General features: G+C 52.5%; 2 protein-coding genes across 2 annotated transcripts in view; both read right to left on the bottom strand.

Annotated features, from left to right (window-relative positions):
* Positions 1 to 7,568, bottom strand: part of LOC132342123 (leukocyte immunoglobulin-like receptor subfamily B member 3) — a gene marked incomplete in the record, with an annotated part of 90,338 nt that extends 82,770 nt beyond the window's left edge. Inside the window, 7 exon segments of the mRNA XM_059884414.1 lie at positions 3,916 to 4,032; positions 5,304 to 5,606; positions 5,818 to 6,129; positions 6,345 to 6,647; positions 6,788 to 7,072; positions 7,245 to 7,280; positions 7,432 to 7,568. Of these exon segments, the coding sequence (XP_059740397.1) occupies positions 3,916 to 4,032; positions 5,304 to 5,606; positions 5,818 to 6,129; positions 6,345 to 6,647; positions 6,788 to 7,072; positions 7,245 to 7,280; positions 7,432 to 7,465 (1,390 nt within the window).
* The window catches only part of LOC790255 (leukocyte immunoglobulin-like receptor subfamily A member 6), a 74,744-nt gene that overhangs the window by 48,794 nt on the left and 9,557 nt on the right, over positions 1 to 16,393 (bottom strand). The window lies entirely within an intron of this gene.

The following is a 16,393-nucleotide window of genomic DNA, read 5'->3' as shown; positions in this document are numbered from 1 at the left end:
TAGGAAATTCCCTTCTACTTACGACTTTTTCATTATAAATTGGTGGTATATTTTATCAGAAAACTTTTCATCTGTTATCATGATGTTTTAAAATTTCTTCTTTTAATATTTGAATTGTATTGATGGATTTTTGTGGATGAAACCAACCACACATTCTTCAAAAAAATAGGTGCATGTGCGTGACATGTGGTCCATTTTATTTTCTGATGAATCCTCTTTGTGAGTGTTTGTTTAGGAAAACAAACCAGGGAAAAAGAGCTTCCTGAGATTTCCCCATTTTGCAGTTTCCGTGTCACCGTTTGGTCTCAGGTTTCTCTGGCACAGTGAAATGTTTTGTGGAGTGTGCCCTTCCTTCCTTCTCCCCTCTCTGAGTAAGCTCGGGAGGTGTGTGTACGAGTGTGTGTTTCATGAGTGCCCACGTGTTCAGATGCATTCACCTGTGAAACTCTCTGGACTCTTTAACATATAGGACAATTCAGATTTTCTGTTTATCCTTATGTCCATAATTTTGATAAATTTTATTTTTGAGGCTTTTGGTCTGTGTCATCTACATTTTCTACTACAATAGCATAAAACTGTCCTTTGATGAAGCTTTTACCATTCTAAAGTCTGAAGGACCTGCCATCGTGTCCTGATGGTGGTAAAGCAACACCTTCTCTCTTTCTGACTTGGTCCTTGTGCCTAGCATGTGTGAATGTGGTCCACGCCCTCAGGGACGAAGCTTTCTGGCTTTTCTGATTTTCCTCTCCTTGTTTGTCCTCAGTGGTAGCTACCCCTGTCATTGTTGTTTCCCTGTTCCTCCCTTCGTTTGGAGTAATGTGCTGACCTTTTTCAAAATCACTGATAATTGAGAGTCTGTTGCCTTCTTTATAAAATGAGGATATTAATTATCTTTTTTAAGGAAACTGAAACATGCCTTTCAGTGTTTTAGTAATCTGTTTTTTTGTGGCTGTGCTGGATCTTCCCTGCTTCGTGTGGGCCCTCTCTGATTGCAGCGAGTGGAGGCTGCTGCCTGGCTGTGCACGGACTGCTCACACTCGGGCTTCTCTCGAGGAACACCAGAGCTTCTCTGGGCACCAGGGCTTCGGCAGCTACAGCGCCCCTAGGCTCAGCTGTCCGGCAGCAAGTGGATCAGACCCATGTCCTGTGCATTGGCTGGCAGACTCTTAACCACTGGGCCACCGGGGGTCCAGGATGCTGTTTCTGAGGGTAGAACCAGTTGAGTGGAAAGGGTCCCCGGGGCACCTGGTGGTCTGTTAGGAGCCCAGGTACTGGCTGCTTGTGGTTAGGTGGTGTCCATTGCTGGCAGCTCCCGTGCCTCCTGGGGTCTGAGATCTGGTCCCGGGAGCCTGGGCTCGGGTCCTTCCTGGGCTAGCGAACGGCGAGAGCAGCGTACTCACTGGGCTCTGCTGGGGGCTCCCCTGACGGGGGAGCCGGGGGTGCGGCCATCCCCCTTCTGACGATCGAGTGGTTCAGCTGGGCGTAGGTCACGTCCTGGGGGGCTTCAGATGTAGCAGCCTGCGGGGGGGAAGGTGTGTGAGATGGGGTGCCTGGGGGCCTGGAGAGGAGGCACCCATCTGCTGTGCATCTGTCCATCCTTCCCGGAATCCCCCCGACCGGGAGGACAGGGGGTGCCTCCCGCCTTAGTGATCTCGGGGGCTCACAGGGCGCCCGTCCCCTCCTGGGGGCCTGCCTCCCGCCTGTTGTGCTGGAGGGAGGCAGTGAGGCAGGACAGGTGCCTCCTGGGTCCGCCGCCCTCGGGTCAGGTCAGCTCTCTCTCCTGGTGGAAACTCCAGGGGCCTCCTGATGCCCAGGAGCCTCTGGGAGCTTTGTGCAGCCCTGGTTTCTGTCTGAGCCCGGACCTCTTGCTGATCTGGCCTGGCACACAGCCGTCTTCCTGCTAAAGCGCGTCCCTCCTGCCTCAGGACCTTCCTCCCGAGTCTGCCCGCCCCAAGCGCCCAGTGCCGTCTCTTGATTTACTTTCCTCATCAGCACCTTGCATTCTGGGACTCCGCCAGCTTGTTGGCGTGGGGCCCCTCTCACCACGAGCTGAGCGCCTGCCGTACCTGCAGGGCCTGGGGGGTGGCGCCCGCTCTCCCGTGCCCTTTGCTGGGGGCTGAAGGAGGGGGGCCTGGGCCGTGTGGGCCATCCACTGATGCACGCATCCTCATGAGACCTGGGGCTGCACCCCTACACCATAAGGTCAGCCAGAGGACATGGCGCCCTGAAGGAGGGGCCGTGAGGTCACAGGGCAAGGGGAGGGTGGGGTCACAGCAGGACCCAGGGAGCCGGGAAGGAGGGGTGGGGTGGGCGTGGCTGGAGCTGGGGTGTGAGCACAGCAACACGTGCGCTGGGCTGAGTTTGGCAACAGGAGGTCTGTGGTGGCCAGACGGGAGCAAGGGTCTCACCCGATGGTCCAGCTGTAGCCCCACCTCAGAGTGTGTGTCGCTCACGGCAGCATCTGCAGCAGAGCAGAGGGCACCGCTAGGTAGGGTTCAGAGAGCCTCAGGGCTGGAGCCCCCGCCCTGCACCCTGGGTGGGGGGCTGCTGTGTAGTCTCCCACCCTTCTGAGCATCCCCCCCACGGCCTCCAGAGGTCTCTGTGCCCCCCCCACCCTGCACCCGAAAGTGCTGTGTGGGGTTTCAGTCCCCAGCCCCGGTCCCCCATCCTTCTGAGCATCCCCCCCACTGCCTCCAGAAGTCTCTGTGCCCTCCCGTGGGCCGCCGCCTCTCCTGCTCACAGATGGCCTGGTCCTGGGCGCCTGTGGCTGGGCTGGAGCTGAGGAGGAGACACTGTGTCAGGGGGAGAAGGTGGGGTGCTGTGGGTGGGGGGCTCTGGGGGTGTTGGGGCGGGAGTTACCTGCTCTGCGGGCCCCTGTCCTCAGGCCCTGGGTCTGCCGCCCCTGTCGGAGGTTGGAAATCAGCCTCAGCCTGGGCTGGGTCTCGGGACAGAGGCTCGGCCCCGGGGACATGGTGCCCCCGCCCTCCACGTGGGATTCAGGAGGAGAGAAGGCAGCCTGGGCTTGTGGTGCGTGTGTCAGTTTGTGACATTGAGAAGGAGGGGAATGGCTTAAGTGAGTGCATGTGGGCTGACCGTGGGTGTTTTTTTCCACTAGATTTTCAGATTTGAGATTCTGGAAAAATTTTTAAATGAAATATCGTTGATTTGTAATATATTAGTTTCAGGCATACAACATATGATTCAATGTTTTTATAGGTGATACTCCATTTAAAGTTATTACGAAATAATTGCTACATTCCCTGTGCTATCCAGTATATCCTTCTTGCTTATTTCATACACAGTAGTCTGTGTCTCTAGTCCACACCCCTCATCTGCCCGACCCCCCGGTAACCATTAGTTATTTTTCTGTATCAAGGACTCTGTTTCTGTTTTTCATATATGTTCCTTTGTATTATTTTCCAGATTCAGTATGTACCAATGCTATCATAAAGCGTTTATGTTCCTCCGAGTTATTTCAGCAAGCGTAATACTCTCTAGGTTCATGTGTGCTGTTGCAAATGGCAGAGTTTCCTTCTTTTCTATGGCTGAGTAATATTCCATTCTATGTATATGTGGGCATATATACACACACACACACACACACACACACACCACATTTTCTCTGTTCATTCATCTGTGCTGGACAGTTGGGTTGCTGACATATCTTGGCTATTGTAAATTGGCTACATGAATATTGGAATGTTTGTATCTTTTTAAATTAGTGTTTTCATTTTGTTCAAACATATACCCAGCAGTGGATTTGCTGGATCACATGATAATTCTGCTTTTCGTTTTTAAGGAACCTCCATATGGTGGGAAAACATTTTTTAAACTGACTGTTCCCATGTCCTTGGTTTCCCTCTGTCTGATGCCCTAAGGCCTCCAGGGGTCCGAGTCACCCCGTTCCCTACTCACGTGACTTCCTGCATCTGTCCTGACCCCGGTGTTGGAGGAAGAGAAAGAGGAGGACGAGGAGCAGCAGGACGAAGGTCACCAAGACCCCGATGAGGGCACTCAGGTACCACGTGAGGCCTGGGGCACCAGAGACGCCTGAGTGAGCCAGGGGTGCCGTTTAGCTGGGCACCTGCTGTGTGCAGACTCGTGCTGGGGTCTATGCATCCACATTCAGCCCATTCCACCCGTTTTACAGACGAGGAAACTGAGGCACAGAGAGGGAGATCACTCAGGGGCCCTGGTGACCCAGCCTGGAGGTGGCAGAGCCGGGACTGGAACCAGGGCCGTGGGCACCCTGAGCTCCTCCTGAGCTGGCCCCCAGGAGGACACTAGCTTCCTGCTCTGGGGGGCCCTCACCTGCAGGGGGCTGTCCGAGGGTCTCACCTGGAGCTGAGGGTCCTCCCTTGTCCCCTCCCCTCCCCCACCGCAGCGGGGGCGGGGGGAGGGGCAGGCTGCACGGAGGGGCCTCTGTGTCCTCCCCTCCCTCCCCACACGCTGCAGTAGAGGGAACAGGCCCCCCACAGTCACCTCCTCGGGGGCTCCCTGTGCTCCTTGTCCGATGCAGGGTCACACCCAGGTCAGAACTGAGGAAATCTAAGATCTGGGGCACGGGTCTCTCCTTTTACACTGGGAGAAGCTGAGGCCCGCACGGGGGTGTGGTGACGGTGAGGGAGTCCACATCAGTGTCTCCAGAGACGCCTGAACCGGGGCCTAACTCAGCCCTGCTCCTCCCCAGACCCGCCACCACCTTGCCAAGAGCCTGCTCCCTTTCTGCAGTTTCTGACTCCACTGAGGGGTGGAGCTGATGGAATGGATGCCTGGTGGCCGCTGGGGGTCAGGAAAAGGGTGGGGGTGGGGCCGCCTCCCCCTCCACAGCCCTGCTCCCCCAGCCTTGGCCCCCCGACCCCTAGCCGTTCACCCGGCAGCCCAGAGCCCCTGCAGTCTGTGTTGATGATCTGAGGGGGTATTAGATCCTCCAGCTCCCACACCGCCCTGGGCTGGGCTGTCTCCCCTGAGCATAGAGCCCGGACAGTCCATAGCTTCAAATCTGCGTCTGTGGCTGGGAGAATGGGACCTTGGGAGGTTGAGCCCAGGAAGAGGTGCCCTGGGCTCACCCGGGGTCCCCATCTCACTCCCCTCTGCCCTGCACGGCCCTGTGGCCTCCCGAAGACCCTGGCACTGCCCACCTGCCCCTCCGGGACCCCAGTGCGGGAGAAAGGGGCGGGGTGCGGGCTACGAGGCCCCTCCCTCAGGGGGCCCCTCCCTCAGCGCCCCCTCCTCCACCACCGTCCTGCGCTCCCAGGGCAGAGCCCCGAGCTGCTGAGTGAGACGGACAGACTGGGCCTCACCTGAGACCACGAGCACCAGGGGCTCACTGGGCTGTGACAGCAGGTAGGGGTCTGTGCTGAGTGAGCCGTAGCACCTGTAGGTGCCCCCGTGGGCTGAGGTCACAGGGCTCAAGGAGAACTCGGCCTGGTACCGCCCGGCTTGGTCCTGGGAGTGCAGACGCAGGGGGCGATGGGCTGTCCCCTCCTTGAACAGAAGGAAAGTGTCCGTCCTCTCTCCTGACTGACACAGCAGGGTCACATTCTCCCCGGGGGCCACCGTGGGGCCTGGCCGCACCGAGAGGGAGGGTCTGTCTCTGAGCCGTCCTGCAGAGAGGAAGGGGGTGCGGCCGCCGGGCCTGGTTCTGAGCGAGACTCTGTGGGCCTCTCTGGCCCCTCAGCACAGTCTCTGTTTCTCAGAGTCTCTCCCCTCCCCGACCCCGTCTCTCTGTCCCTCCCCGGGACCCCTCCCCCTGGTCCCAGCATCATCCCTGGGGCTCCCCCGTGGGGCCTGTGCAGAGTCTGGTCCCCGACTGACCCGCTGGCTCCTCTCCTGCCACCAGCAGCTCCAGGGTCTCACTGGGCACCGACCACTCGGAGGAGAGGCCGTGTCCACCGTAGCATCTGTATCGGCCCCCTTGGACGGTGCTCACGGGGCCCAGGGGGAAGTCGGCCTGAGAGAGCCCCTCCTGGGGCCTCCGGGCAGGGCGCTGGGGGAGGTCCTGTCCCCCCTCCTTGAACAGAGCAAATCTGGCGTAGCTGACATCAGAGCGGCACTGGAGGGTCAGGTTCTGTCCAGAGGTGATGACAGGGCCCTGCGAGGTCAGGAGGGAGGGCTTCCCAGACAGCCCTGGGGAGAGACACGCGTCGGTTGTTGGGACCGCTTCCCCATGAACCCCCCTCTCCCGGCCCGGCCCCAGGCCTCGCCGTGTCTCAGTCTGTGTGTCTGTCCTGTGAGCCCCACGCTCCTCTCCCCACCCTCTCACAGGGGCTCCCCTGGGAGCAGAGACCCCGGTAAGTTGTCTTGTCTGCACAAATGTATGGGGTCAGGATGGGATTCCTCACCTGAGACCAGGAGCTCCAGGGGGTCGCTGGGGGCCGACCACACCTGGGGGGTGTCCCTGTAAAAGCCGTAGCATCTGAACATCCACCTGTGCCCGGGGGTCACAGGGCCCACGGAGAACAGGGCCTGGGTCTGCCAGTTGGGGGCTCGCTGTCCATCCAGGGTCCGAGAGGACTCATCTTCTCCTTCCTTGGTCAGAAGGAATCTGTTAAATCCCTGATGGGAGCCACACTGGAGGGTCACGCTCCCTCCCAAGGTCACCACAGGGCTCGGCAGGGCTGAGAGGCTGGGTTTGCTGTAGGATCCTAGGAGAGAAGGAGGCAGCTGGATCTGTGGGGTTCCCCCTTCCCCCCCCCCCCGCCCAGGGCTGGGCTGTGAGAGGGACACCCCCTGAGAGCAGACCCCTTCCTGAGGGCAGAGCCCGTAGCCCCCGAGAGTCCCTCACCTGTCACCACCAGCTCCAGGCGGTCACTGCCCTCTGACCAGCCAGTGGGGGTGCTGTAGTAGCACTGATAGCTCCCTGCGTGCTGCTCCGTCATCTGTGGGATGGCCAGCTGGGCCTTGTCCCTGGGCCCCGGGGGTTTCTGTCTGTCCCAGGGGACTGAGGTGCCCTCTTTATCCAGATGGAATACCTGGGCCTCCAGGGTCCCCTGACACCAGATGGTCACGGGGGTCCCCGAGGGAACCACAGAGCCCGGCTCAACCCAGATGGTGGGTTTGGGGAGGGTCCCTGGAAGGAAATCAAATGTGGGCTCACCAGGCGCCCCCGCCAGGCCCCAGCTCTCAGCCCAGACCTCCCAGACTCCCCCTCCGTGAGCCCTGAGCTGCCCTCCCCTTGCCCGCAGCCTGGAGGTGACCTTGTCCTCATGAAAGGAGGGAGCTGGGCCCTGGGAGAGACTCACCGGCCTGCACCTGGGTCCTCAGCCCCACACTCAGCCCTGGAAGAGAGCGCCCTGTGAGAGGTGTGCCCTCAGCTCTGAGCAGCACCTCTCCACCCCGGGAGCCTCCTGGGCCCTGGGGTCCCCTGACAGAGCAGGCTGGCTGGGGGTCCCTCCAGACCAGGGCTCCCCCTTCCCCTCCTCATCTCACCAAGGCAGAGCAGGGCGAGGAGCGTGGAGGCCATGGTGTCTCCTCCCTGCGGTCCAGGCTGTGAGGATGGAGGAGACCTGGGTGTCCTCCGGACAGACAGACCACAGGGTGTGTCCTCTGCAAGGCTGGGGCTTCCTGTCACGCGGCTGTCACTTCAGCGTTCCCACAGGAAGGGGAACAGCCTCTTTTTGAAAGCCTGGCGTCATCCCCATTACAGTCCCAGTGTATTTCTGAGATGCCCCTTCCAATAGAGGGCATCCAGGACATGGCCTTCCCTCTGCAAGCCTCACCTCGGGGTCTGCTTCCTCCTCTGCCCACCGATAGCAATCCCTGTGGGGTTCTCACTGTGGATGGGGTCACCAGGCCCTGGAGATGCTTCGGAGAGGATGCCAGCCCCTGATGCCCGCAGGACTCAGATCCCCAGAGACACTTTTTTTTTTTTTTTTTAATTGGAGGACAGTTACTTTACAATATGGTGCTGGTTTCTGCCATACATCAGCATGGATCGGCCTTATGTGTCACATGCCCTCCCTCTACAACCTCTCTCCCCTCTAGGTTGTCACAAAGCCCCTGTGTGAGCTCTGTGAGTCACATGGCACACTCCCCCGTGGTCTGTTTTACACGTGCTGGTGTGCACGTTTCCATGCTACTCTCTCCATTCGTCCCAACTCTCCCTCCCCTCTGAGTCCACAAGTCTGCTCTTTATGAGGGACACACAGTCAGCGTCTCCCTGGGCTGAGCGGAGTCCATGTGGCCGAGAACCCAAAGGAGATGCTCAGGGAGTAAGGATAGAAACTGACTCCTCCCCTGCCCCGGAGTGTGGGTTTTCCCCGTCACAACCCCCTTCAGGGGTGTCTCTCTTTATCGAATCACCGTCCAGCCCACCTTCCTGGGAACAAGCCCCTGGTACTTCCTGCCTCCTCGGGGCCTCGGGGTCCTTGGGCACAGTCTCCTCCCGATCTTGTCATCACCTGCAAGCTTTAGGGGGTATTGATTTGGGTCAGAGCTCTCACTCTGATGGAGAACAGATACTCCTGTAAACGTGTGCCCGCTGCTCATGTACCTGGGGCGGTGGTGCCCTTTCTCGGCACCTGAGGTTCCTCCTTTGCATGTTGTCCCGACCCCAGCCCTCAGAGGGGCTGCGGGCTCTTGCTGCCATCGTCATGGTCAATTTCCAGACGAGGTGATGGCAGGAGAGGGTGGATGTGAAGGGCTGCAGGCTGAGACTGCACATAGAGGGTGAGTGTGGTACCCACCCAGAGTCTCCTCTGCTCCTAACTCTGAGGCGTGCTTGGAGAGTGTTTCTGAAACACGAAGCCACAGACAAGGGCAGAAAGAAAGTTCACCAAATGGAGGGGAAGCACAGCAAAGCAGGAGAGGTAGGCCATGTGGCCCCGGCAGTGGGGATCATCTCGGGGTCGGGGAAAGTTTCCACCCATGTGGACACACAGAGGGAACCGTCGTCACAGAAACATAAAGGGAGGCAAGCATGTGAATTATTTTGTAGAACAGGTGGTCACTGAAAAGAGGTGAAAATTTTCAACGTGAACAATACGGTAGATTGAACACGTTAAAAAGTCATGCAGTCAAAAAGACAGCTGAGCGGCCACGTATGAAGTCGGAGCATAGCATTGAGGAAATGGTCCAGAGTGCAGCATAGAGAGCAGACAGGGAAATTCAGGAGAGGCGGGCCTGTGCTGAGGGCCAGTGTGGTATCTGTCGTAAGTGTCAGACGGGAAGACACTCACGACAGACGGCAACGGCTGAGGAAGCAAACAACGGAGCCTCCTTTACTGAGGAGAACCGACCTGCGAAGGGCTGGGACTCATGCTGTGCACGTGACACCCGAGGGCCGCCCTGCTGGGCTCCTGACTGAGACTCGGCGCTCCTTACTTAGGGGCCCCAGCGGGATCACTGGCCAGGGATCCAGACACGGCATACTTGAGCTAAAGACCCCACACCCTGCAACGGAGAGCCTGTGTGCCAGAGCGACATCAACAAATAGGTTAATTAATTACAACAAATAGGTTATATACAACAAATAGGTTAATTAATTACATGGTAAAAAAAAAAGTAACATTCGTATCTTGACCTTTCATAATAAACTGAGAAACTGAAGGTTAAATTTAAAAAGTATTTGGTACTGAATTATACAATTTGAAACAGTTAATTCTATTTTAAGTAAAATTCAAGTAAAAAAAGGCAGACTGGACTGAGGCCCTGAAAATGTCCTGAAATTACTTCCAGTGGAAAACGCAGATTATCAAGCGAATGACCAGCCCACAGGGAGCAGACTGCCCCCTACCAAAAGGGGGCACTAAAGGATACTGGAGCCATGCTGTCAGGCATTAACCAGGAAGAGTTCCCCCTGAGTCGGAGCACTTGCAAGGGGCAGAAGTGAGGGCTTCATGCAGAGCACAGCCCCAGCTTCCAGAAGGTTCGGCACCGCCTCCCGCTGTGGGCCGTGCCTTAGCCTCAAACCGCCAGGTCCTCAGAGAAGAGGTGGGCTCTGGGGGCATTGGGCCCTTAACCTTGACAAGCGTTTTCCTCTCCTAGTACTTGAGTTACACGCTGGATTCCAAATAGGATGTGTTCTCAAGCAACTTGATAAAAAGAGAATGAGGGTGAGAGAAGGCATTTCCAGAGGTGCAAGTTCTTGGATATTGATAGTTTTCACACAGAAAGGAATACTGAGAGGTGGCAGAGAGACAGTGAGATGCAACAGAGAGGAACACATGGCCGAAAATGAGCTTTGGAAAAGTACGCAGACACACACTTGCACGCACAAACACACCCACACATGTGCATGGAGAGAGACGTGCACATGCCCACACACGTGTATATGAGTACCCAGAGTTCAGGTGAAGTACCGTTAGTACTTTGTCTTTTCTAAAGGAGGAGGAGAATGCATACGTGTTCAGAAATAAAAATGTAAATACGTATTTTAAGCATGAGAGCAAGTGCCTAAAATGAGAAATGGAATAACTCCAAACGTGCCTGCTGTAATTAAATGAAAGAAAACCTTTTCAGCTTGACGGAGGTATAATTGAGAAAATTGATGCTGTAAAGAGCAATATTGCATAGGAACCTGGAATATCAGATCTATGAATCAAGGCAAATTGGAAGTGGTCAAACAGGAGATGGCAAGAGTGAACATCGACATTCTAGGAATCAGCGAACTAAGATGGACTGGAATGGGTGAATTTAACTCAGATGACCATTATATCGACTACTGTGGGCAGGAATCCCTTAGAAGAAATGGAGTAGCCCTCATGGTCAACAAGAGAGTCCGAAATGCAGTACTTGGATGCAATCTCAAAAATGACAGAATAATCTCTGTTCGTTTCCAAGGCAAACCATTCAGTATCACGGTAAGCCAAGCCTATACCCCAAACAGTAATGCTGAAGAAGCTGAACGATTCTATGAAGACTTACAAGACCTTTGAGAACTAACACCCCCCCCAAAATATGTCCTTTTCATTATATGGGACTGGAATGCAGAAGTAGGAAGTCAAGAAACACCTGCAGTCACAGGAAAATTTGGCGTTGGAGTAGAGAATGAATCAGGGCAAAGGCTAATAGAGTTTTGCCAAGAGAACGCACTGGTCATAGCAAACACCCTCTTCTAACAACACAAGAGAAGACTCTACACATGGATATCACCAGATTGTCAAGACTGAAATCAGATTGATTATATTCTTTGCAGCCAAAGATGGAGAAGCTCTATACAGTCAGCACAAACAAGACGTGGAGCTGACTGTGGCTCAGATCATGAACTCCTTATTGCCAAATTCAGACTGAAATTGAAGAAAGTAGGGAAAACCACTAGACCATTCAGATATGACCTAAATCAAATCCCTTATTGCCGGGGTCCAGCCCCGGCTGATCCAGGGTATTCGAAGCAGGGACAGCGTCGGCAAGGATCAGGATACAATAGCTTCAGTTAGATATTAATTAGAGATGTAAAGAGTAATAGAATGAGGATAGCTCAGTAGGAAAATTCAGTAGAGAAAAGAGGCTGAGTAGCTTGGTTTACGTGGGAGACCAATAAAACTTCAAGACAAGAAGTTTGCACCACTTACGTAGGCCGCAGGCGTCCTTCCGTTCTCCTGAAGGAGAGGAGACACTGAGGCCTCCCCGGTCGGATCTTAGAAGCCCGGGCATAATTAGTAAGCATGGCGGGTTCTGCGCTCCAGATGGAGACTCAGCCAGAGTGAGAGAGAGAGCGACATTGGGAGACCAGTATTTCGAGAAACTGATCCCAATTCTTTATTTTTCATGGTCTACTTTTATACACTGAGATGTTATGTCAAAGTCAAGTGGGGTCAGCAGTCCTGACTTTTATCAAAGTCAGGTGCTTCATACAAATGTATACAGAGGTCTTAGGCGTGTTACATCATCTTCTGGCCAGGGGGCCTGCTGACAATTTATGACCCTCTCCTTGTGACAGTGGTCAGTCAACCAGAACACTTATTTCTCCAGGGGTGATTATTCTTAAAACAGACACGACCCAAATAAAGTTACATTCCTATAGGGTGAGGGTGTAGTGGGTTTTAGTTAAGGAAAGAATTTACTTAGCCTAAGGTCTAACGTGATTAATATCAAAGGTTAATACTTATTTCTTCTATATATTCATTAATGTGTGTAAGGGCAGGGGATATGGAGACTTAGCAACAAACATTGGCTCAACAAATGAAAAACCCTTCACCAGTACAATTTCTAATCAGCCCATTATACTTATACTAATAGTTTTCTAACATTTCTAAGGAACCTGTTTTTAGAAGGTTTAAAGCCTCTCGTGCCTCTCACGGTTGGGAGGCTGTGAGCAATCACATGTGGCCGGACAAGCCTGTCAGGCAGGCTAGAGAACCTTCAGAGAAGGTTGTAGGTTAAAACACTCTTGTCACGCCCAGGAGTTTTTATTATCTGGAGCTCTAGGTTAACTCCTTCTCCGAAAGAGGTGGTGGGGGACAGCCCCCCCTAAAGTCAGAGGTGTAGGTGAGCACAAAGTAGTAAAGTAGGCAGGCTCTGGTTATGGGGGTAGATGCTCAAGAATTTCCAGGGGGACTCCTGAGGCTCGATCCTGCCTTTGCATATGTCTAGCCTCCTTCCTCATGACCTTTGTCATGGGCGGAGTGCCTCACGCCGGCCCCCAACACCTTATGATTATACAGTGGAAGTGAGAAATAGATTTAAGGGACTAGATCTGAAAGACAGAGTGCCTGATGAACTCTGGATGGAGGTTTGTGACTTTGTACAGGAGCAGGGATGAAGACCATCCCCATGGAAAAGAAATGCAAAAAATGGATGTCTGGGGAGGCCTTACAAATAGCTGTGAAAAGAAGAAAAGTGAAAAGCAAAGGAGAAAAGGAAAGATATTCCCATCTGAATGCAGAGTTCCAAAAAAAAGCAAGCAGAGATAAAAAAGCCTTCCTCAGCAATCAATGCAAACAAATAGAGGAAAAGAACAGAATAGGAAAGACTAGAGATTTCTTCAAGAAAATTAGAGATACCAAGGGAACATTTCATGCAAAGATGGGCACATTAAAGGACAGAAATGGTATGGACCTAACAGAAGCAGAAGATATTAAGAGGTGGCAAGAATACACAGAACTGTACAAAACAGATCTTCATGACCCAGGTATTCACGATGGTGTGATCACTCACCTAGAGCCAGACATCCTGGAATGTGAAGTCAAGTGGGCCTTAGGAAGCATCACTTTGAACAAAGCTAGTGGAGGTGATGGAATTCCAGTTGAGCTATTTCAAATCCTGAAAGTTGATGCTGTGAAAGTGCTGCACTCAATATGCCAGCAAATATCTAGAATTCAGCAGTGGCCACAGGACTGGAAATGGTCAGTTTTCATTCCAATCCAAAAGAAAGGCAATGCCAAAGAATGCTCAAACTCCTGCACAATTGCACTCATCTCACACGCTAGCAAAGTAATGCTCCAAATTCTCCAAGCCAGGCTTCAACAATACGTGAACCGTGAACTTTCTGATGTTCAAGCTGGTTTTAGAAAAGGCAGAGGAACCAGAGATCAAATTGCCAACATCTGCTGGATCATCAAAAAAGCAAGAGAGTTTCAGAAAAACATCTATTTCTGCTTTATTGACTATGCCAAAGCCTTTGACTGTGTGGATCACAATAAACTGTGGAAAATTCTGAAAGAGATGGGAATACCAGATCATCTGACCTGTCTCTTGAGAAACAGGTATGCAGGTGGGAAGCAACAATTAGAACTGGACATGGAACAACAGACTGGTTCCAAATAGGAAAAGGAGTATGTCAAGGCTGTATATTGTCCTCCTGCTTATTTAGCTTATATGCAGAGTACATCATGAGAAACGCTTGACTGGATGAAACACAAGCTGGAATCCTGATTGCTGGGAGAAATATCAATAATCTCAGATATGCAGACGACACCACCTTTATGGCAGAAAGTGAAGAGGAACTAAAAAACCTCTTGATGAAAGTGAAAGAGGAGAGTGAAAAAGTTGGCTTAAAGCTCAAATTTCAGAAAACTAAGATCATGGCATCTGGTCCCATCATTTCATGGGGAATAGATGGGGAAACAGTGGAAACAGTGTCAGACTTTATTTTTCTGGGCTCCAAAATCACTGCAGATGGTGACTGCAACCATGATATTAAAAGACGCTTACTCCTTGGAAGGAAAGTTATGGCCAACCTAGATAGCATATTCAAAAGCAGAGACATTACTTTGCCAACAAAGGTCCGTCTAGTCAAGGCTATGGTTTTTCCAGTAGTCATGTATGGATGTGAGAGTTGGCCTATAAAGAAAGCTGAGAGCCAAAGAATTGATGCTTTTGAACTGTGGTGTTGGAGAAGACTCTGGAGAGTCCCCTGGACTGGAAGGTGATCCAACCAGTCCATCCTAAAGGAGATCAGTCGTGAGTGTTCATTGGAAGGACTGATGCTGAAGCTGAAACTCCAATACTTTGGCCACCTGATGTGAAGACTGACTCATTTGAAAAGACCCTGATGCTGGGAAAGATTGAGCACAGGAGGAGAAGGGGACTACAGAGGATGAGATGGTTGGATGGCATCATGGACTCAATGGACATGAGTTTGGGTAAACTCCGGGAGTGCTGATGGACAGGAAGGTCTGGCGTGCTGTGATCCATGGCGTCACAAAGAGTCAGACACGACTGAGTGACTGAACTGAACTGAACTGAACTGAATCGACAAAAATTGTATCTGTTCCACATGCACAGCTTGATGTTCTGACTTTTGTCTATGCTGTGAAATAAGTACCACAGTCATGCCAATTATAATTAGCGTGTCCATCAGCTCCTGTAGTTCACCTTGGTCTGCGGGTCTGGTGAGGACACTTCCGGGCTACCCTCTGAGCAGGATTGAGTCTACAGTAGAGTTCGGTCAGCTCTAGTCACATCAGTGCACATCAGGTCTCCAGAACTTAGTCATCGGCATCCCTGAAACTTTGTTCCCCGTGACCAGCACCTCCCCGTTATCCCCGCTCCCAGCTACTGGGGACTATGTTCTCCTCCATTTCTCCGAGTCTGTTTTAGATTCCACAGGTCAGTGAGCTCCTGCTGCATTTGCCTGTCTGTGTCTGGCTTACTTTACTCAGCATAATGTCCTCCAGCTTCACCCATCTTGTCTCAAAAGGAGGGATTCCCTTTTTTTAAAGGCTGAGTGAGACTCCATTGTGTGTGTGTGTCTGGCATTTCCTTTGTGCATTTATCTATCGACAGACATCCAGGTTGTGGCCACATCCTGCTACTGGGAACAACGCTGCAGAACACAAGAGTGCACATACGTGTGTGAGGTCCCAGCTTCTTCTTTGGATACATACCCTGGAGTGGAATTGCTGGGTCATATGGTAGTTCTGTTTTTAGTTTCTTAAGGAAACTCCACACTGTTTTCCACAATGGCTGCACCGATTGCCTTCCCAACCACCATGCACAAGGTTCTCTTCTCTCTGCATTTTGGCAGCACCTGTCTTTTTCCTAGAAGTCGAGTGTCTGTAAAACGTGCAATGACATCTCACTGGCTCTGGCGTGTGATCCTCTGAGGACTGATGGATGCTGAGCACCTTTCCATGTCTGTTTGGTCATTTGGACGTCGTCTTTTGAGAGATATCTGTTCAGGTCCTGTGCCCATTTAAATACCGGGTTGGTGTTACTTTGCGTTGAGTTGTGTGAGCTCCTTGTATATTTGAGAAGTAGCTCCTTATCAGATGTGTGGTTTGCACACTGCTGAGGTCCAGCCCCGGCTGACCCAGGGTATTCGAAGGGGAGACGGCTTTGGCGAGTTCACTGGATACACTGGCTTTAATTAAATATTAATTAGAGATATAAAGAGTAATAGAATGAGGATAGCTCAGCTGGAAAATTCAGTTGAGAAAAGAGGCTGAGTAGCTTGGTTTACACGGGAAACCAATAAAACTTCAAGACAAGAAGCTTGCACCACTTATGTAGGCCACAGGCATCCTTCCGTTCTCCTGAAGGAGAGGAGACACTGAGGCCTCCCTGGTCATATCTTAGAAGCCCAGGCATAATTAGTAAGCATGGCGGGCTCCGTGCTCCAGATGGAAACTCAGCCAGAGTTTGAGAGAGAGAGCGACATGGGGAGACCAGTATTTCGAGGAACTGATCCCATTCTTTATTTTCCAGGGTCTGTTTTTATACACTGAGATGTTATACAAAAGTCACGCGGGGATCAAAGTCAGGTGCTTCATACAAATGTATACAGAGGTCTTAGGGGTATTACATCATCTTCTGGCCAGGGGGGCCTGCTGACAATTTATGACCCTCTCCTTGTGACAGCGGTCAGTCAACCAGAACACTTATTTCTCCACGGGTGATTATTTTTGAAACAGACGCCACCTTCCGAAGGTACCAGATAAAGTTATATTCCTATAGGGTGAGGGTGTAGTGGGTTTTAAGTAAGGAAAGAATTTGCTTAGCCTAAGTTCTA

The sequence above is a fragment of the Bos taurus genome, unplaced genomic scaffold, assembly GCF_002263795.3.
Source record: "Bos taurus isolate L1 Dominette 01449 registration number 42190680 breed Hereford unplaced genomic scaffold, ARS-UCD2.0 Leftover_ScbfJmS_1578, whole genome shotgun sequence".
Lineage (NCBI taxonomy): Eukaryota > Metazoa > Chordata > Mammalia > Artiodactyla > Bovidae > Bos > Bos taurus.
Note: the sequence above shows the minus strand (reverse complement) of the source record. Positions and strands in the feature narration are given on the sequence as shown.